The sequence below is a fragment of the Oenanthe melanoleuca genome, chromosome 2, assembly GCF_029582105.1.
Source record: "Oenanthe melanoleuca isolate GR-GAL-2019-014 chromosome 2, OMel1.0, whole genome shotgun sequence".
NCBI classification, from domain to species: Eukaryota; Metazoa; Chordata; class Aves; order Passeriformes; family Muscicapidae; genus Oenanthe; species Oenanthe melanoleuca.
The window spans coordinates 139,292,566-139,314,647 of NC_079335.1; the positions used below are offsets into that span (position 1 = coordinate 139,292,566).

The 22,082-nt window shown below is 38.2% G+C and overlaps 2 protein-coding genes across 3 annotated transcripts in view; both read left to right on the plus strand.

Annotated features, from left to right (window-relative positions):
- The window catches only part of ESYT2 (extended synaptotagmin 2), a 79,518-nt gene extending 69,381 nt beyond the window's left edge, over window positions 1-10,137 (plus strand). For both annotated transcript variants that reach the window (XM_056483708.1, XM_056483709.1), the window contains 7 exons: window positions 35-184; window positions 1,205-1,593; window positions 3,745-3,843; window positions 4,368-4,499; window positions 5,802-5,907; window positions 6,819-6,868; window positions 6,990-10,137. In XM_056483708.1, coding sequence (XP_056339683.1) covers window positions 35-184; window positions 1,205-1,593; window positions 3,745-3,843; window positions 4,368-4,499; window positions 5,802-5,907; window positions 6,819-6,868; window positions 6,990-7,035 — 972 coding nt within the window. In that variant the 3' untranslated portion in view covers window positions 7,036-10,137. The remainder of the gene's footprint in view (window positions 1-34; window positions 185-1,204; window positions 1,594-3,744; window positions 3,844-4,367; window positions 4,500-5,801; window positions 5,908-6,818; window positions 6,869-6,989) is intronic.
- Window positions 10,138-18,756: 8,619 nt separating this feature from the next.
- The window catches only part of NCAPG2 (non-SMC condensin II complex subunit G2), a 44,810-nt gene continuing 41,484 nt past the window's right edge, over window positions 18,757-22,082 (plus strand). The window contains exons 1-2 of the mRNA XM_056483710.1: window positions 18,757-18,992; window positions 19,700-19,794. Coding sequence (XP_056339685.1) covers window positions 19,720-19,794 — 75 coding nt within the window. The 5' untranslated portion in view covers window positions 18,757-18,992; window positions 19,700-19,719. The remainder of the gene's footprint in view (window positions 18,993-19,699; window positions 19,795-22,082) is intronic.

The following is a 22,082-nucleotide window of genomic DNA, read 5'->3' on the forward strand; positions in this document are numbered from 1 at the left end:
GATACAAAGTGACTTAATTTCTGTGTTCCTTCAGGTGAGGGATGAACAACACCAGTGTTCTTTGGGGAACTTCAAGCTGCCTCTAAGCCAGTTGCTAGAGAGTGAAGATTTAACTATGCATCAGCGGTTCCACCTGAGCAACTCTGGTCCCAACAGCACTATAAACATGAAGATTGCACTCAGGGTACTCTAAAACCTTTCCCATTGTAAATATCTGAAAGCATATTTAGAGCTGTGGTGACTCCTGGTCTGGCAGCTTTTGAAGAAGCCAGTGCATTTCCTTTGGTGTCACCTGCCAAGTGTCCTTGGTCAGGCACACCTATCAGTACACTGAGACAGCCTCTAATTTAAACACAATCCGTTTGAAAACTGTACAATTCTCAAAATGAAACAATAGTCACCTGCATTAATTAAAACTTGAGGTTCCCTGTGGCTTTAGGTTTGGAAATCATGTTTGGAATCTGAATTCCTTCAAATCTCTTTTGAACCCCATGGGCTACAGATCAGTCAAGTAGCCTCTATCTAGAAATGGAACTGAGGTTCTGATGGTTTTAAAAAATAAAGTATATAAGGAAAGGAAGTACGTCCATAGTACTGGAAAAATTCAAACCAGCTTTCAAGCATATTGGAGTTTTGAAAACAAAACTTGCATACCTGAAAGTTTGTCTTTTTTTCCCTGTCTAAATTATTTGATTTAACAAGGTACTATATCTCTTTACAAGTGCTGTCAAACTTATTTTTCTTTCCAAAGCACTTTGTTGCTTACATGTCATTAATAAAGTAACCTATAAAAGAGAAAGTAAGGATAATTAATGAGAAAAAATTGTGATGTAAAATTAAATTTCAAAAGAGTAGAAGAAAAAATTGAAGAATATCTATCCAGATGGCTAGAGCTGCCAAATAAATAGCACTTACACCAGAAGTGCTTAGAATATGGGAAGGGAATAATGAGGAGAATAGTTCTTAATGAATGGAGAATTTCACGTTGCTTTATAGTTACTGTTGTTGCCATGAAGGACGGGGAGATGTGTTTTGTCATGCAAAGCACTTCATATTTTAGAGTTAGTAAGTCTGAGTGCTTTTGGTTCTGCTTTGGTGTCTTAAATTTACAACTTGTGACCAACCAGTACTCTGATAGAAACAAATTTGTTCCTGTTTCTTATACTGCAAAATAGTAACTTTATGTGTGTTTCCCTGTATCCAGGTCCTTTCTCTTGAAAAGCAGGCAAGATCTCCAGATCATCAACACTCAGCCCAAGTAAAAAGGCCATCTGTTTCCAAAGATGCACGAAAATCATCCTTTAAGCCTCAGGTTCCTGTCTCGCCAACATCTGACCCAAACAAGTCTGTTCCAGCATCCCCAGTGACTGACAGTGATAAAAAGACTGATGCAGCTGATAAAAGTCAGCCTCCCAATGCCAGCCCGCAGTGGCCAACAGATCTGAGCCGCAGCTCCTCCAGCCTTCAGGCCTCCAACTTCTCCTGCTCCCCCAGCCACCTGTCGGTGAAGGAGCCCACGCCCAGCATCGCCTCCGACATCTCGCTGCCCATCGCCACGCAGGAGCTGCGCCAGCGGCTGCGCCAGCTCCAGAAGTACGGCACTGCTGCCCTGCAGCACGCAGCTGCTGCACAGACAGTGGCACAGAGCAGGAGGGCTTAGTTCACATCTCAGTAATGCTTTTCACTGTGCACTCATTATGATTTTCTGCTTCTTCCTGGTACCTCAGACAGAAGCTGCAATTAGAAGTTCCTTACTGTGATCATCTGGAAGATAAAGTCCCACTTCTTCCCGTAGCTGCACTTTGTAGTTTCATGGCAGTAGTTGTCTGTTTCACCACTGAATCCTATTAGCAATAATTAAGCCAATTAAGCTGGAAATAGTTGGTCTTTTTAAATAACTCAGAGGGATATTTGACTATAAAGAATGTTAAATGGGTAGTCAGTTACTATGCAGTCTATGAAGATTGCTGCAGTCATACTTTCTTAAATTTTGAATTTTTTTTTTACTTGCCTCAGTGAGCAGCTATACTTACCAAGTACAGACAGCTGAGCAGCCATCCTGCTCTGAATAGGAGACTGAAACTATTCATTCCCTATTCATAGAGCTTCTCTGTGAATCTAAGTAGGAAGATTTTATTTCTTTACTTGCAAGGGATTGCAATTCATCTTTTTTTTCTGTCAGAGTTCATAGAATCAGCTGAGTTATAGACTGGCTGGTCATCCCTCTGCTCAAAGCAAATCCCTCTTCAAAGTTAGATCAGGTTTCTTGGGCCTTGTCCAAACAATTTTTGGTTATCTCCAAGGACAGAGATGCCATAAACCTGTTCAGCAACTCTAGTGCTTAACCACTCCACTGTTAAAATGTTCTTCCTTATTTCTATTGAGATTTATCTTGCTGCAGCTTGAATAGTCAAACTGTGGTCTCTTGTTATTTTACTGTGTACAGCCCTGAGGAATCTGACTTGATCTTCTCTAAAATGTCTGTTTTAAGTAGTGGAAGGGCTGCAATTGAGTCTGCTGTTGGCTCTCTCTTCAGATGGTAGAAATACACCACCTGCTTATGTACTCCAGACCCCCATCTACCTTCATAGTCACATGCTAACTCGTCTTGACTTTGTTGGTCTCTCCCCTGGTCCAAAATTGAGTTAGAATTTCTTAATTGTGATAAAGATTTAAGTACTACTCCTCATGTAATTCACAAATGTTATACTTTGTCATCTGATAAGAGTGGTAAAGCTACAGGTAATGAGGTCCTTTATTGCAGGCCACATGTTTTACGTGCTCTGATTTTTATTTAAAATTTTATTATTTTAACTAAGAAAATACTGAAATTAAATCTTTATTCTATTTTTTTTAAGTGAATGACTTGGGAATTTTAATGGAACAATCACTTTGTAGTAGGTAATCACAGAACAGGCACTCTTCTGCCTTGAAAATAAGAGATCCTTAGATCATCTATCTCAGCCTATCCTTAGGCTGAGAAATGTCAAATATGGCACATACTGTCACATACTGTCCTGTGGGATGTGGAAAATACTTGTAGTCAGTTCACACAATCTAAAATGAGCATTTCATGGAGATGAGAGAATGGCACATGTTGGCCATTCTGTAAAACACAAATTCTTAAGCATGGTGCTTGCTTTTCTTAAACACGACCTGTAGATGTAAATTTATTCTAATCTTATTTTCATGGTGATATAAGCTATAGAAAAGTAAAATGGTTGTGTTTATACTGTGATTTGAGCTTTTACAACAGGAAGTGGATTGAAATTATCACTATTTTAATCCCAAGAACATCTATATTTCTGTGATAAAAGAATTCAGAAAAGAGTGAGCTGGTCTTCTAATTGGCTTCTGGCCTTAGGTCAGAGTGGCCCGTGACTGAGGTTTTCATTACAGTTAGCACTATTATTCTTTCCAATTTCCTAGATGCTGCTTTGATGTTTATTTTATGGCAAGCAAGTTCTTTACTCATAATGATTTTTGAAGTATTAAGGAGCAGCTGACCTCTAAACAGACAAGAATAGCTGGTCTGTTTTGGATTGCAGAGTTGTTGGCCAGGGAGCTGAAGTATGAGAATCTGATGAGGATATGCTCACACATTTACTTACACGTTCTGTTCTTTCACATTGGTCTAGAGAAGTTAAATGGATAATACATGATTTCTGGGAAAACTGCTCAGTTAAATCTTACTTCTCATGTGCATTATAAAAATTAAGCACAATATTCTGCTTTTTCCTGCAGTGGAACAACTCTGGGGCAGTCTCCATTAGGACAGATTCAGCTAACAATTCGTCATAGTTCACAAAGAAACAAACTGATTGTGGTGGTGCATTCCTGCAGGTGAGCATACAATACACAATCTCATATCTGGGCATATTTCTTTATAAAGGTTGTCATATCCTGACATACTCTTAAGTAGATTGGTTAATCTTTGTTAACTTTAAAACAACTATGCATAAACGCAAAATATACAGAGCTGTACTCAAATCTTCGTGGAAGATTTTGCTGTGATTTTATATTTGTATATTATGCCTCTGTCAGATTTTAAATGAAATGACATTTAGCTTTTTATCAGCTGTATCTGAAAGCTGTTTCTAAGAGACTGCATTTTTTACAGAATGACCAAAACACGTGATTTCTAAAAGGCCCTATCTAAACTTCAAATTGCAATTTAGGAAACATTCCATTCCCACCTCTGTTCGTTGCTTACTGGTCATCTGGTCTTGTACAAGTCGCTCCACATTCACATTTTGTGCAAGGGAACTGCTTCATATACTAAATTAAGTGATGGTAACATAGACACTTATATTCAGCAATGTCTGATTGATTTTCTAAGTGCTTTCACTTGTTTTTCACTTTCACAGAAATCTAATAGCGTTTTCCGAAGAAGGATCCGATCCCTATGTGCGAATGTACTTGTTGCCTGATAAGAGACGATCAGGAAGAAGAAAAACACACGTATCAAAGAAGACTTTAAACCCAGTGTTTGATCAAATGTAAGTTCTAAATTATGTGTAGTAGTTTTGTATCATGGAATTACAAAGCTGTCAAATCGAGATTTCTGTGCTTACTGAAGGGTGAGCTGTTGAAGTTCCTGATTGTCACCATTATACTTGATCATACCTTTCTCTTCTGCTGTAATAGCTCTTCTCTCCTTCTATTCCCTGTTATCACTATAGCCCTTTTTGCTGTTAGCAGCCACTTCTGTCTTTCCTGCCTTCCTACACCAGTTCAGTGCCCTTTGTGCTGGTAGTTCAGCTGCAGAATTTGCTCTCCTGGCAGGTGGTGAGAACACGAGTGCCTTTAGCTGGCCAATGCTGCTGATCTCCCTTCCTGCCAGAAAACTTTTGGCTGCCTGAGTGCCTGGCTGATGCTGCCAGCCAGTGTCTGTGCATGGTCACATTGCTGACTAACTCAGTGGCACTTCTCAGCATCCAGGGAGTCAGGAAATTTCCTTGTAGATTATATCCTGGCCCATATGTTGGAAGTTGTACCAGCTTGTGCAATGTTATATTGCAAAAAAATCCTTATCCTTGCACTCATCTTTTTGATAGTAGTTTCCCTCACATGTCTGCCCCTTAGTCTCCCACCCATCGCTTTTCAATAAAAAGACCTTTCTCTACAGACAGCAAGTGAACTCAGGGAAAACACTTCAGTCCCTTCTGTCCAAGGCAAATCTGTAAATCATTAGTTATAGGCTCCAGCAGATTTTCTTGGTAGTGCAGTTCTCTCCTGTGCATTCCAGGTAATAGATTTATTTTGCCATGTCTTTCCAAGGAAAATATATTGCAAAGCAATAAAGCTGTTTAAGAACTGTAGTGACAAATAGATATAGGTTGTGGTATAACCTTGTCCTGACTTTGTCTAAGTTTCAGCTCTAGCGAAGAGCTATCTTTGATAGTTTTCTTTAGCCAGCCAGGAAAGAAAAGGAGCTCTGGTTATCAATTACAGTAAGACTGAGAAATCTTTCCCTTTTGGAAAATACCAATACTGAGCTGTCAGTACAGTAGGATTACACATTCTCTTTTCTCTAGAGTCAGTGCTTGACCTTTGCCTCCTTTTGTCTTGTTCATGTGTTTTGTTTTGTTTTACAGTGGCCTCTAGAGGCCAATGGTAACAGAAGTCTCAAATATTTGATGTTAGGCAAAACATTGGGATTTTTTTCTTTAGTTGTCTCAGACTTCATTTTTTAATTTGGGGAGGGAGATGGTTTGCTTTTGATTTGAGTGTTTACCTGTAAGAACTGAACTTGTACCTCTAGTACAGAATTTCCTCTAAAGCATCTCTTTGCCTGTCAGGTTTGATTTCAGTGTTTCCCTGCCTGAAGTACAGAGAAGAACACTAGATGTAGCAGTGAAGAACAGTGGTGGATTCTTATCCAAAGATAAAGGGCTGCTTGGCAAAGTAAGTTGACAATAAGCAAATTCTGTAAATACAGCTTGTGTAAAACAAAAAAAATCCTCTTCGCATATGAGTTAGTGTTGATTGAAGCACCTGATTCAGCTATGAAGCTTTCAAAAATTACAGGTGCCTTAGATGTCAGGCTTTAGTAAGGGGAAGGAACAAACTGCAGAGCCAGACTTAGAAAGAAGAGGTAGTAATCTCTTCTAGAGAGTGGTACATTCACAGTAACAGAAGAAATGTGCTTGTCAGACTTAGTAACCTGTCAGAGAAAGGAAAGAACCAGTAGAAACCAGGGAATATATCAGAAAATGTTCAGACAAAACTGGAAAGACAAATGAGTACTTAGGGAAACACACAAGTAATTAAATTCCCAGTTTGTAAAACCCATGAGAAAGAGCTGCTACTGGAGACATTCTCAATGCCAACACCAGCTGTTGTGTTTGAAACTTCAGTGTTCTATAGGCACACATTAAATCACCCAATTTGCTACACATGTGATTTGGAGCATGAAAAAGGAATAGTAAATTTCTACACCCTTTCAAGTTGCCATATTTGAACCCTATGAAGAGAATGAGAGATACAGAATAATGGTCAGTTCATGGTGAACAGTATCCTCAATGTTCTTGTTCATCCAGAAAGAAGGCTGTTAGGAACATATTTGCTGATTGCTGCTGCCATGCTGTTTATATGCTCTGGGACTGTACCACTGAAGGTGTGGATTTTAAGGTCCAAACCAGCAACTTGAAATTTTAGGCAGATAGCAGAGAGCTGTGATGACAAGGATGTAAAATACATCATTTACCAGTTGCATATCTTACACTGCAGTTTACAGGATTGTCAGATTTGATATTTAATAGAAATAGAACGAAAGGCACACACAGTGCATTGACTGGTAATTTAACTTTCCACAGTTATTAATACCTCTGGCATCTGAAGAACTTGCTAAAGGCTGGACCCAGTGGTAAGTATAACATTTCCTTTATTAATAACAATACTACATACTAACAACTACTATGTTAATAATAGTTTTAATAATACATGCTAAATATAAAAAACCTAATCCTTTGCTTTTTCTTTTTCAGGTATGATTTGACAGAAGATGGTACAAGGCCACATGGTGCAAGTTAGGCCCATGGACACCAGGAATTCCTCATGCATAATTTTGCCAACCTTTATATATTTTTAATGCATTGTTTTCAGAGACGTACCAATATTATTTTTATAGCTTTACTGATTTAGTTCTTAGACACATCCCCAATAATTTTATAACACTTGGTCATTTCATTTAGACATAGCCTTCCTCATTGTTAAACTTTGTATTTTATTTTGCTAAACAGTTCTATGTGTTACTGTAATGTGCAATAGTACAGTAAAGTAACCTTTTGTGTTTAAATTGATCTTTATGATGGCTGTACCTATTAGAAAGAACATGTTCTGCTGTTTTCCTGCCTTGTTTTATATCTCACCAAGGTATACTGTACCATGTAAATATATACTATTTTTTTATAATACTTTCATGCTGGTTTGAATTCAGAAGAAAATTAGATAAAGGATACAGATATTTTCTTCTAAATGCATGTTAATTTCTTCAGATGAATCTCTTTAGTCTTTGCAGCACAATGGTCTTAATCATTTTGTGATATTCTGCAAAAAGAAACTGCAGAAAAACATTTTTACTTTATTGTGTTTCTGGCCCAGTGGGGCTAGCTTAAAATGTATAAAACATTAACATTTTAATATTTATATATAAATGTATTATTGGGAAATCATGCTATAGAATATTATAAATAAAAATGAGAATTCTATAAATATTGTATAAATAGAGGATGAGGTCCACATATCACAGTTTCTAAATCTGAGTTTTCATTTAACGGAGTAAACATAACAAAAAGTACAGTTTTATTATACAGGTTCAGTTGGATTTTCTTATTTATTCCTGTACTTTGGAGTACTAGACATGTCATTTTTTGAAGGTATGAGAACATGGACTTTTCTGTATTATAAAAAATATCTCTAACTACTTTAAACTGTCCTTACCACCATGTTTCACTGATTTATAAGTAGACAAATCAGCTTGCAAGTTAAGTTCATATAGTAGGCATATGTACAAGACATATGTTATTTTTATTGTACAGTACTGTGCTAGAATGTATGTTATGCGATACCTTCTGTAATCCTGAAATGAACACCAGTAGGTCACAGAGTGGGGAACTGAGATGAACCTGGATGTCTTTGACAGTTGCTTCATTGTCACTTGGTATGTTTGGTGCATGAACAAAATGCACTGCAGGGGTCCATGCAGGTTTCTGAGCAATGCTGTCCTTCTCCTGAAGCAGTGCCTGGGCTGGGCAGGAGGCAGCAGGGACACCATTAGCACAAACTGATCCAGGCAGGCAGGATCTGAAGGGAGCGCATCAGCCCCAACGGCTGAGCTCGTAACTCTAATTTATGAATTATGGAAAATTTTTTTTGTATTCAGAACTGATTTTTCTTTTTCTAGTAATTTTTTTCAGACTGTTAGAAAAATGTGCATTAAGAATCCAAGAGAACAGCTTGGCTTTTGCAGAGCCAGTGTCCTCATCCTTGGAGAAGTATGCAATTAGACAAAGTATATTACTTAGCTAAGATTCTAAAATGATGTCTCAGCCAAGAAAGAATTTTAAAGCAGAATGATAAACTCCTGAAATTAGCTTTATTGCAAGACTACTGACAGAACCTTAACTCTAGATGTAGAATTTGCCTACATTACTAGATGTACCAAAGTGCCTACCATAGATGTAGCTTTTTGTCTTTTTCAAGTCTAAAAATGTAAGTTTGTCTAAATTCACTTTAACATGAACATTTGTTATAGATGTGTGTGACCTGCATCATACAGCTCTATACAGTGATGGCCTTCTCATTGCCATGTTTTATACAAGACAATTTTATCAAACAATCTGATATTGTAAATTGCACTGTAACTGCTGTTACTGGGCTGGGGAATAGAGATTCTTCGTAAGAAAACATTTTTCTTTGAAGGCTTCACTGTATATTGGAATGTATGGGTAGCTATATATTCACTCATCTATTCATATAAAATATATTATGAAATACATAGTTTCTTTGCTAGTTCTCCATTAAGACATTAAGAATGGAAAGACAGAGAATTGTTCTTAATGCAATGACAATGCAGAAACCAAATGCTAATCTGAATAAATGAGGTGCAACAGTTGCAGTTCAACATAATTGTCTTTTGCCCTAGTTCAGTCTGAGGTGGAAGGATTTTTGCTCTACATCTTGGCCAGTGACTGCACAGAGTTTGATTTGCAGCCAACAAAGAGGGTGTTAAACTGATTCAGTGTTTCAAGTCTTAAGTGAAGTCTGGGTACAGAAAACTGCACTTGAACAAAAAAAAAAATTGTCTTTTAAAGTTTCAAAGTGGAAAATAATGTCATGTTCAGACAAATGTGAAAGGATAGCACAAAGTGAATAACTGAATAAGAATATAGAGAAGGTTTTCAAAATAGCTCACTACCTAAAATTAGGGATTGGTTCTTAGAGACCCCATTTTCCATTTAGGAATCTGAAATTAAGAGATTGAACTGTCATTGCAGTTCAGCAACTAGAATTCCCATAGTCTATCAGTTCTGGATGCCAGATCTTCAGAAATATTCTCCCGAGTGAATTTGGATTATATTGTGAGTGCTAGATGAGATAAATTCTTTGGATAGTGGATGCAAGTTTTGTATTACCAAATTCAAGTTGTTCCAATTATATGGAAGTAAGAAGGACAATGTTGCCTCTGGGAAAAAACTGCACCTCATTATCAAGTCATTTATTCAATATCAACTGGTAGCTTTTCATGTAGTTCTTGTTTATCCTGTGCCTTAAAAGATGAACATATGAAGATGTTTAAGAAATGGTTAAAAATAAGCTTTGTTACCTGTATGTACCAACACATGTTCTGTACTATTGAAACTGTTTTTAGAATTACTCTGCTTCACTGACAAGAAAACCAGCTTTCTTAAATACAGCAGTGGTATAACTCGAACTCAAATCAGCATGGATATCACTTGGAGGTGGACTGAGAGAGTTTTAATTTTCTGTCTTGAATCCTTTATCAGAGCTGCAGCAAATGGTGAGAGTTAAAATGAGAACAAAGGGTAATCAATTTTGTACAGATTGCCTTTTTTGCTCATGTAATTCTACATTATGATGCATGTATTTATTCAATAAATGGTTCATATGGAAGTCAGTGTGTTGCTTCCCTCTTCAAACCCCTTCTCCTCTATTGTATATCCCTGTTGTAACTGGTAATACAATGAAGTGAATTTTTAAAATAGTCCTGTATCCAGACACCTCCTGTAACCTAGGAAGCCTTCCTGTCAGGCTTGGTTCTTACATGAGAGAAAGCAGAGTGAGAAGTGCAGGATACTTCATGGGGATTTCTGTGCTTGTTCTGGAACAGATTCACTCGTAAGAATTAGTAGGTTCTTTGTTCAACTTTGGTGGTTTTTTTCCTCTTAAATTGATCGATTGAACAAATTGTCCTAATTCTAGCACTTATTAAATAATTTTCATTAATTGTGCTTTCAAAAAGAACCTAGAACTGTATTTAATTGTTTTAGATTTTGAATCAGCAGATTTCTACCTGTGGCATTATTTCCTTTTATTTGCTTGGTAATGCAAATACTGATGGAAAATATAATGGTGTACTGCATAAAGAAAAAGAGGGGTGCTGTATCCTCTTAACTGTTCCAGAAAAAGTGCCATAGAAATTATGCTCTTTGCATTAATTTATAATTAGTTATAATTCTGTAATTAGTTATGATACCTCTTCCCATAAAGAGCTACAGCTTGTCTGAATTCATAATATTCAGTCAGTTTTCATCAGCCATAAATAAAACCTATATCAATCAGTCACCATCTCATTTAGAATGGGCCCCACTGGATAATCCCTAATTTTACTATCTACAAAATTATGTTACATTTTAGTTTGGGATTTTGTGGTTTGTTTTTTTTTTTCTTTAGAGGAAATACATCCCTTTTTTAGCAGAATAAAAAGCATCTGCTAATCAATAAGAAGGCACCTAAAGCCAAGGAAAAGCATGGCTGTCTCCACATTTCCCTCATGGCTCTGGATTGCACACCCCCTGGCAGTGCCAGTACTGATCAGGTGTTGGCATTTTTCTGACTTGGGTCGAGATCAAACCTTCTATTCAGTCCTGTAAGAAGGTGGTACCTGGATCAGCACTGCCTGTGTATTCACAGATCTCATTAGAGAGCAGAAGTAACTGTGCAAGACACTCCTGCAGATGGTTTTGGTGGGCTCGCACCAGCCTAGGATTCTTCTTAGTATTTGCTGCACTGTTTAAACTGGTTTGGGCTTTTAATTCATCCAATTTCCACCTAGGAGCAGTGTTTGCCAATAAAGTTACCTATGTGGCTGTTTTCAGTATTTTTGCAGCTAAGAACTGAATACAAAATTTGTTTCCTATTAAGTACCTTTTTAAATCAATTTAATTGTTTATATTCTCCCCCAAACAAACTCTGAATGTTGGATGGTACCTTGGGTAGAAAGAACCAAAACTGTAGATTTTCCTGGATTCATTTGTGGTTTTAGCTGGCTGCTGAAGCAGCCAGGTTATTTAATCCCAAATGGTGGTTTTGTATATTATAAAGTGTCCATCTGTTGTATGCTTTCCTACTGATTTCTAAGGCAGTCAGGCTCTCAACAATATTCTCAGGCACCTTCTGAAATATGTTTTATGAGAAATGCAAAAATCCACTTGGTATTTCTTTCAGTGTTAGCAGTAAATTTAGCTGCCAGAGTAGATGGCAGCTGCGGGAGGAAAGTTCTCTAATCTGTATTCATGTGATAGAGGTGATACTCTCTGTTCTCACTGTCTGCAGGGAATATTGCTTGCCAGTCATCTACTGTGGAATCCAATTTGAGCAGGCTCCTGCATCTGTTTCCTCAGACACCAACAAAGTAAAGCCAACCTCTCTTTCATGCTAATCTTTGAGTCCTCAGTAGCAAGGGAACTAAGGCCTAATAATGATCATTCTTCCCTCCAAGATCCATATAGGAAGATGTCCAACGACAGCCCAAAGCTAGGCAGGATTCCAGCCTTTCACACCCAGGTAGTGGAAGGGTGTAAACCCTTGGTGCCATCAGAGCTGGGCATGAAGCACCTCAGCCTCTGTGCAAGAAATGACAGAAGAAAGTTGTGATGTCCCTGCACCCAACCCAGCTGTGTCCTGTGAATTCATTCATCAACTGTGTGGTAAGGATCTAACTGATGATCAATTTTATTTATTAATTATTTAAGCAAAGTAGCTCCATTCTGCAGGATGTTGCACTAGATGAACTGGTGAGGTCCCTTCTAACCTCAATTCTATGGCTCTAAGGCATATTTATTTAAACATTAAGGTGAGCTCAGTAAATGTGCTGGAGCTCTGTGCACTCCTGGCCTGTCTGTAGGTCTTCCTGGGCACTCCCCTTCCTGAGCCCAAGCTCTCAGGGATGGGCATGTAGCTTCTGCAGCTGGGCAGAAACAAGGAGTCCCACAGCTGGGAGCTGCAAGCTTTGCTGAGTCAGGATGCAAAAATTTGATAGGAATTAAAATTACATTAATCTGTGCATAAAACTTGAGTTGTAGTGTAGATCATGCTAGTAAAATGTTAATTATAGGTACTGAATGAAGGTCAGTCATTTCACTCAATAACTGGGACAAGATCCTTAAACCCAGAAAGGGTGCATACATTTAACAGAGGTTGTTTTCAGCATGGAATTTCAAACAAGTTTTTTTGTCCTTTTATTCTAGTTGAGTTTGCAAGCTGATTTGTTATTCTACAAACTCTGAGAGCCTGACAACTAAAGCTTAATAAGCATGTCACAATGATTAATAATTTAATACAGAATATTTTGCAAGACAGTTTCATGCAGAATTCTCATGAGATAAACACTTCAACTGATAGGCTGATATCCCTGATGTGTTTTGCATGATTGTTGTTCCTATCTCCTGGGTTTAAGTTGAATTTACAGTGTTGCACTGTTTTCCACCTACAATTTATAGGAAAGTTTATCTAGTTTGGCATGAATCATGAAATTCTTTGAGCTCAAGTAACTGTAATAGCCACTGAATGGGTGCTCTCTTTTAACTTCGAGCTCAGAGTCCCACTGGATACATTTGATGAACTGACAACAGCATCCAGACAAAGGATTTGGATTGTCTCTAGACCTGTCATTTATCCAGGTGATGATAATGAAATAGAGGGTAAAAAATGGGTTAATGGAAATGGATATTCATGACTTATGAATGGTATTGGTAGCAGTGCTGGTTTTTTTGTTTATTTGGTAAATCCTGAATTAATTTGCATGTAAAATAAGTTGGAATCAAAAGTTTAAAATACTAAGATTAGCTTTCTGAAAAGTTTTAATCTTAGTTTTAGGCAACTTTGTTCTATGCCATATTTTTTTATTCAATATGCTTTTTCAAGTTTGGATTGTTTGAGAGAAAAAATGCTTAGTTTCTATTTTTTTTTTTTAATAAAAACATTTTAGTTTTGCTAATCCTGTTTTTCACATTGAGACATTAAAGTTTTTCTATGTATAGTCATTAGTGCCCAGTGTTTATTTCTGAAGGTCCTGTTATATTCCACTAGATGGTAGTGCAGACCCTATTCTCAGAATCGTTTTTTGCTGCCTGTGCACTTTGTTTCTTGTACAATAAAGAAGTGGTCTGGATGAGAGATATGTTTGGGAGTGCAGCCTCAAGTCACCCTGGCTTAAAAGCAGTGAACAACAGGTATGGTCCTCACTGTGCTCTGCTTTCCCCTTTCCTCTGAGGCTCCAGAGATCCTAGAAAAATTGAGTTTCATAATGTGGGATTCAGTTTGCCAGAAGAGTTTTGTAGAGGTGTTTAGTCATGAGGCACAAGGAAATTTTAAAAATGGTCTGTGATGTGAGGAAACATGAAACTCCTGGAAGATTAAGGTTCACAGTTCACCAGAAATTCTGCATGCTTCTGTCAGCAATACACCATAGGTGTTTCATGCCTTAGATACCAAATTAGATTTGATTTTAGAATTCCCTTGAGTTGCTGGCACAACTTTAATGAGATTAAGTGCAAAAAGCTGAAATTAATCAGAAGCAGGCAGAAGTGAAATTAGAGTTTAGGATATGGAAAACGACCTTGATCAGCACATTTGAAACATCACTATGCTTTAAGTATTTATTGTTGATTCAAGCATATGGCTAGAAACTCAGGATAGCTAACAATGAAATCAAACATGGAGCAGTACAATTAACTCGGGCTAAAGAGAAGACAGATAAAATTCTACTAGAAAAAATAAGTTAAGAATCAATTTTCCTTTGTTTAAGGACACGATCAGAAAGTTTGGTAAAACACTGGTCTTGTGATAAAACTCTTTGATGCCCAGAACAGGAATAAATGATAAGTATGTCTCAATTCAGTGGATATGGAAACCCTCACAGGTACCTGGCTCCACATTTCCCCCCAGGCTGATACTACACCAGTGTCAGTTTTGCATGAAGGCAGCAGGACATGCAGTCTGTAAAAAACCCCAGTGGGCTTTGGTTGGGCTCCTGTTCTGGATCAAGGACATGGGGAACACCCTTGCTGACAAAGCCAACACAGATGTGAGAGACAAGTGATTATATATATGTTATAATGTCCAAGAAATGTAAAACAGTTTGTTGAGTGTGTTTGTATATGTATAAACTAATATGGATGAGCAAATCATGTCCATTCTGATATTTGTACAGTATTTTCATGTTTTGTACTAGACAGATGGAACAGAGATGGTGTCATATCTAAATGATGCATGTCTATCACAATGAAACCTCTAAGAGCAGTTGTAAAATTAATAATAATAGTGATTTTGTACCTTAGAAGCAATTTTTCTCTTAAAGACTAAAACAGAATGAGAGCTTCAAGGAGACAGGACACTTACAAGAGCAGTAAATCTCTATCAGAATGTAATTTAATAGGGTTAAAGTAATACAGACATGGCATTTGTAATTGGAGTGTTTTTTATCTGGAACAAATTAGCTGACAAACTAGTATTATAAATTTACTCAGTGATACATAATATTCTGAAAGATGACAATGACTGTGCTAGAAAATGTTTGCTGTAGTTGTAATGAAAAATGACTTTTTTTTTTACAGTGGGATGGATTCAGCTATGCAAATACTGTTATTGTAATTTCTTTTTGTGAGCATCTTACAGCATTTCAGAAATATTTCCATTTTCATGGTACTAATAGCGAGCAGAGAAAAATTACAGTGACTTGTAACACTTTTTATAAGGAATGAGTGACAACAGTAAGGGCACAGTAATACAGCAAATAATAATTATAGGACCATAGAAAGGTTTCGGCTGGAAGAGACCCTAAACATCAGGTCTCCCATGTCTCCATGGGAGAGGTGCTCCACCCCCCTTCATGATATCATAACTAAGTATTTTGTCATCAAGCATCATAACAAAGCAAAGAAAATGAAGTTGCAGTGTTTTTCCAGCTTAAATTGAGCAGGGTGTGGATCCCGCAGTAGCGGGGAGCTCCCGCGGGGCGGCACTTCAGGACTTCGGCTGCACTCCAGGGAGTGGCTCTCCCGAGCACCTTTCGCATTCCCTCTGCGCATTTCATTTCCTTATTTTTGTGTGAGTTAACAAGGATCATTTTTTTTTCTTCTGCAGTGATTTTTTTTTCTACTTAATCTCTTAAACTCTAAAATTGATTCGTGTTAATATTAATAATTTAAGGGAAATAAGCCTTTTCACGGTCTAATCACACCAGCATTGAGAAGTGACAGTTGCCTCTGAATAAAGGATGGCATGATTGGCAGGATTACCTTCAGGCAAGGGGAGATCTGGAGAAGTGGAATAGTGTGAAACTTCATCTCTCTCCCATGCTGTTCGGATTATTTATCAAAGTATGTGAAGATCAAAAAAAAAAAAAAAAAATCAAGGGAAATGCATGCATGTAAATTATTAACAGCCTGCCTCAGAGGATGAGCAGATTTTCTTCATACTGTATTAACTATAACAAATTTTATTACATATTCAAAGAAAAAGAAATAGAAGTTACAACTTCAACGTGGCAGTAGATAACATGTGAAATAATCTCATAAGAAACAATTACCTACAAAATAACATTGTAAATATAAGAAAATATTGTGAAGAAAACGTCTGATGTTGAGGGAACTACTTGTTTATTTTTTATTTATACTGATGACTCCTAGAGGTTTAAGTGGAATGCTTGCTCTAGCCCAAACAACAATATTCTGGTATGAGCCATCTGTAACTGAGATTTCTAATGCAGGGCACCAACTAGAATAAGGACTGGTTCATGAAGCAGTAGCACAAAAGCAAATCTTTATTTGCTGTTGCTCAGCAACCATGTGCGAAAGGCCCATTTTTCATTTTTGCCTTAACTTGACAGGAAAATGATAATAAATATGAGATTATTATCACAGGGTATAGATTATTTTGAACAGATGAACAGATATGTCAAAGAGAGGCATGTAATTTGGTACTCTTGAAAAGGAGAATATTAGAGAAACTGAAAATAGAGTTGTAGGTTTATTACTGGCTTGCAGTTCATGCACAGTTCTTGAAAAAACCTAGAAAACATTCTGCCTCTCTGGTTTTTCTGTGTGGTCCTTTAAAATGAATCACTTGGTGTTATTCAGCCTGTTATTATCTGTGTCAACTTCTAGTTTCAATACTATGAAAAAATCATTCTATGGTTGCTATGCAACAGACATTAAAAGCTAAAATATGTTTTAGTTTGTTTACTAAATAAACAGTAACCAGGTGACTAATGTAGCACCTAATTAAAAAGCTAATCAAGGTATTAATGAAATATCCAGTCTACATGAGTCATGATAAATAAATCCATCAGTTTGGATATAAAATTGCAAGGATTTTTAACATGTAGAAAATTTTTAATATAGGTAGGTGTTATACTTTCTTATTTGTTTTTACAGTTCTACAGATATGCTGATTGCTCATGCAACTTACTCCAAGCAAACTGTTTAACAGGCTCCTTGCACTTAGCTGAATACCTAACTTGGTTAATAAAGTCAGGTCCACAGGATCTGAAACAAGTTGCTTCTTATATCAAATAAAGGTGGCAGAACATGTGAAAAATCTTAATTTTTAATATAAACTAAAACTGAAAGGCAAGATCATTAAGCAAGAGTCTATGTTAAAAATTAGAACAGCAGAAGATGTAAATGCTACTTTTAAAGGAGTAAATTTTTACATTTAATACAACATAAAATCTCAATTTTGTAGTATTTTTAAAATTACAATTCTGAAAAGTCCAACCAGATGTAAGAACTTCTCTAGAAATTATAGTTGGTTTTCTGTTTCTTTGCACAGTAAAGCAGCACACTGCTTCTACAGACTGAAAGTGAATTACTTCAGTTATGCACCTCTCTCTTCTCAACAGACAACACTGAGAAATGCTACTGAAAATGCCAAATGGAAAGATATAAATTAAGCCCTTAACAAGATACTTTGACTGGTTTTGGTTTGCAGAAGAGTGCAAACAAATGGAATGAGGAATATTACAGGATTCAAGATCTGACTCTATTTCCAAAGACTGCAAAGAAGAAACAGAAGACATAATTTCCTGAGATATTAAAAAAATCCTCAGTTATCAAACTCTAAATATCATCTGACTTACATCATCTCCTATACATTCTGGCATATAGGCTGTTTAACTCTTGATTGCTTTGGATGAAGAGTGCAAAATACTCATATTGTTCACCAGGACTGTGTGTAAAAGCATAGCTGTCAGCAATAGCAACAATAACGTTATTGGAGAAAAAAAACACCAGTGCAATCAAATGCGTGATGTTTTTGTAAAAGCAGTTATGTCCACGTTACCAAAGGTCCATAGAAGAAGGGATACTGTTTCTTAAGCATGAACATGAATTTAACTGAGCTTGTCTTATCCCCATTTGGAAGCAATGATGCTGCGCAGGTAGGTACGGAAAGGGAACAGCGGGGCGTTGGGTTTGTACCATGGCAGCAGCCAATAGATAACTAATGGGATGTTCCCCGGGACAAGCCGTGTCCCCAGCCAGCCTGTGTGAGAAAGCAGCGGAGGAAGGAGCCTTGCAGCGCGGCCGGAGCTGCCGGGAGCAGCGCAGCGCAGCCCCGCTGCCCGCGGGGCGCTGCCGGGGCCGGGCCGGGCGTGCGGCCACAGGCGCTGCTCAGCCGTGGAACCGGGGAAGCGGCTGGGACACAAATGCCACAAGCAGCGGCTGGGGCACAAATGCCACAAAGCAGCGGCTGGGGCACAAATGCCACAAAGCAGCGGCTGGGCTCAGCCTGAAGAGGAGGCTCCGGAGGGACCTTTTCCCTCTCCACAGCTCCCTGAAAGGAGGGTGTAGCCAGGTGGGGGTCAGGCTCTTCTCCGAAGTAGCCAGCCACAGCACAAGAGGACACACGAGCCTCAAGCTGCGCCAGACGAGGTTCGGGTTGAACATTATGAAGAATTTCCTTCACAGAAAGAGTGACCGGAATGGGCTGCCCAGGGAGATGATGGAGGCACCCTCCCTGGAAGTGTTTAGGAGACTGGAGGTGGCACTGAGTGCCATGGTCTACTTAACCTGCTGATGTTCGGACACAGGTAGGACTCGATGGCCTCAGAGGTCTTTTCCAGCCTAGCTTACTCCGTGCTTCTCTGACTTTTGAACACCTCTCCCGCTCCCGGCCGCCTTTTCCCCAGCCCGCCCTCAGCGGCACCGCGCGCGGGAAGGGGCGGGGCGGCCGCCGAGCTCTCGCGAGACGAGACGGTAATTCCGCGGCGCGCGCTCCCCGTCGGCCGCGGGAGGATTCGAAAAGTGGCGGGTGTGGGAGGGAGCGGGCGGGGCTGTCCCGTCCTGGGCTGTTCTCCGGGATCCCGCCTGTCCGCGGGTGTCTCCTGTCAGCGGCTCCCGGGGCCGGTGTCTCCTCGGGCGGTGTTGCCGTCCGCCGGCTTCGTTCCGCTCCGTTGAGGCGGCGCCGCGGTGTTGGAGCGCATCCCGCGGATCCATGAGGGTTCGGCCGCTCTGAGGGAGCCCGAGGTAAGCGGCGTGTCCCGGTTCCTGCTGTGCCGGGGCCTGGCGGGAGCCCCGGGTGAGTCGGGACGGGCCTGGGCCCCCGCCCCGTTCTGTGGTGTGGCCTCACACGCAGTAAGTGCTGTGTAAATCACCTTCCCAACTGGAAGAGCGCGTCTGGAGACACCTAGGATGGAGGGAATGTTTACGTGAGCAAAAAAGTGGTGGCCTCTTGGCGGCCTTTCCCATTGCCCATGGTTTTCACTTGACAGTCGAGAAAAGAGACCATTTTACTACTCCTCGGTGCTTCCGAGACAAATGAATACTGTTGTTGGGAATGACGACCGGCTTAAATAGTGGGTATGTGCTGGGGAATGCATTGTGCTTTTTCAAAATGAATGTATCCAGTAAATGTTTATTCTGCTTGAAGGTTTATTTACTAAAAAAACCCAAAACAAAACCAAAACAAAACAAAAACACTACTAAAAAGAAAGCAAGCTTTGCAACCTAATGATATAGTGAATCTAAATGCTGATTCAGATAACTAAGGTATGTTGGAGGGAAAAGCTACTTTAACTATGTAGTACATGTATAACTACTGTAATATATAACATGTATATATATATATATATACATATACTATCTATATAACTGATACACGGCTACAACCAAGACCAAAATGATCTTGTTTTGATATACAGTACCTTCTCTAATGTTACCTTTTGTTTATAAAGTAGGGAAGACCAATTCCAGGATGAAACGTGAAGCGTTTTTGCAAGTTGTGTCTAAAGAGTCAATTGAAGACTTCCTGCATTACACTCAGAATCCTGTAAGTAGGCCAGTGTATACATATATCACTTCTGGAGTCATAAATCTGTTAGAGATGCAGAAATCATGTTACAAAGGGACAGAAACTATTTGTCTGGAATTTGCAGATGTGTGGGAATACTTGCTGTAGAAAATAAGTTCAAATGGTACTTGAAGAAATATAGGCTGAAAAAGTTGTGGAATCTGAAATACGAATGTTTATAAACCAGCTAATTTTTTGATACTTGGTTGTTCCATATACTGCTTTTTAAAAAGAGATTATTAGTACTGTAGTAGTTCTAAAAAAATACTAATTTCATGTTGTTGAAGTATTATATTTTTTAAATTTCAATCTATGAAAGAGTTTATTGGTATATAATGAATATGAGTTAATGTACAAATGTAGCAGAATTGTGTTTCACTAGTATTTGTACATTCATTTGACAGTTTGGGCTGTCCACTTGTTCTTTGGTCCATGTTTAATTTTACTTGAAATGTTCTTTCTGACACCGAATGCTTTATAGAAAGGGTAGGTTGCTCTCTAAATGAAGTGTGGAGGGAACAGGGAGGAACAACAAAACAAATCCCCTAAAATCTGCTATTAAAGGCTCATTCTCACATTGTGTATATATTGCATAACAACGTGAAATAATAATTTGCATTAAGGTGTTTTCCACTCAGCTTCAATCTGTCTGGTGTTAAGATATACATGAGTTCTTCTAAACATCTTTTGCTTCCTGCCATAAATGGTATGGTCAAGTTAGTTTCTTAAGCTTTCTAACGGGTATTTTCCTAGTAGTACCTGTATCAGGATAAAGTACATCAGTTCACCTCTGTGCACACAGAGACATGAACTGATTTAATGTAGCAACTACATTAAACTCACAATCATGTTCTGCACAATAAGCTCAGAGTTTGTTTCTCAAACATCCTTGAATCTTTCCTCAAGAAATTTGCTATTTCTTTCATTTGTGTGCCTGCATATGGTTATAGATGACAACTTTATTACCAGATTGCCTCTGCTTAAAGTCTTCTTCCCATTTTTCCCTAAATCTAAACACTTCAACAAAAAACTATTCACTTTAGTTTTCACTTGTAGTGTTTCCTTTTCAATTGATTTAGTTGTGCTGATTCTGCCATCTGCATTCAGTAATTTATTTTAATGTTCCATGGGCTATTTGGATTAAAAGTGGTTGGGGTTTTGGAGTTCTCTTGCAACAGTTTTCAGCTGTTGCCAATATCTCTGGAAGCTTTGTCACCAGTTACAATGAGTACATTGATTAAAATTGTCTTTATACCTTGTAGCATAAGGGAACACAAATATCCACATGATTTTTTGACTGTCCAAGAGGCTCAAGTTATTTTATTAATTTCCTTTTGAAACTTTCAGTGATGGAGCATGTGTAACTATGTCTTGTCTTAGTAGAGGATCCTCCTTTTTGGATCTCCCTCTCCCTCCCTCTGGAGGAGGCTGTGGTTAAATAAATCATCATTAAATCTTCACTGCTTTCCTTAGTTTTTGTATTATATTTGCTACTTAGTTGGTGCTCTAGCCTTAGAATTTGTCTTTTAAACTCTCTTGAAAGTTCTTTTTTTAGCATCACTGCTTCTTTCAGTGTCTGTTTTCTGCACACACCCCAACCCCCTTTTACTTCCCCCTTGAATTTTTCTTTTCTGCACTCTCAATGTTAAGGTTCATCAGTGTCTTCTAAAATTCCAGGGCTTTACTAATTTTCCTTCAAGGTTTCTCATGGGCTTTTCATTTTTTCTTTTGTAATATTTAAAAAATGTCATATTGTGGTGCTGTTCGTTGAGATCTTCAACAGTGCTGTTAATTTTTTCCACTAAATCCCATTCCAATTCAAGAAAATACATACTTTAGACAGAAAGATAGGAATCACAGATATGATTATCATTCATTGTTATCCTTTCCCCTCATAGATTTTGGAATAATTCTATCTCATATCATCCCAAATAAAAATCCAGAGGCTCTGGTCTTATTATGAGTTCATTCTTTCTGTTCAAAACAGTACAATCTTAATATCCTGTCTTTTGCGTTTGTTTGAAGCACAGGGCTGCAGAATTCTTTGTGAGGCCTTTGGTTTATTGTATTTGTTTTCAGTTGAAGAATAGAATAGAAATTCTCTTATAAATATGTAACAGGATTTTTATTCTCATACCATTTTGGGAACTTTCTAATATTTATCACTACTTCTTTTATTCTTTTCTGTTTTTACCTTTGACTTCTTCTTTTTGATGCCTTACAGTATATCTGCAAACTAAAAATATATTTATTTCAAGATCATGGAC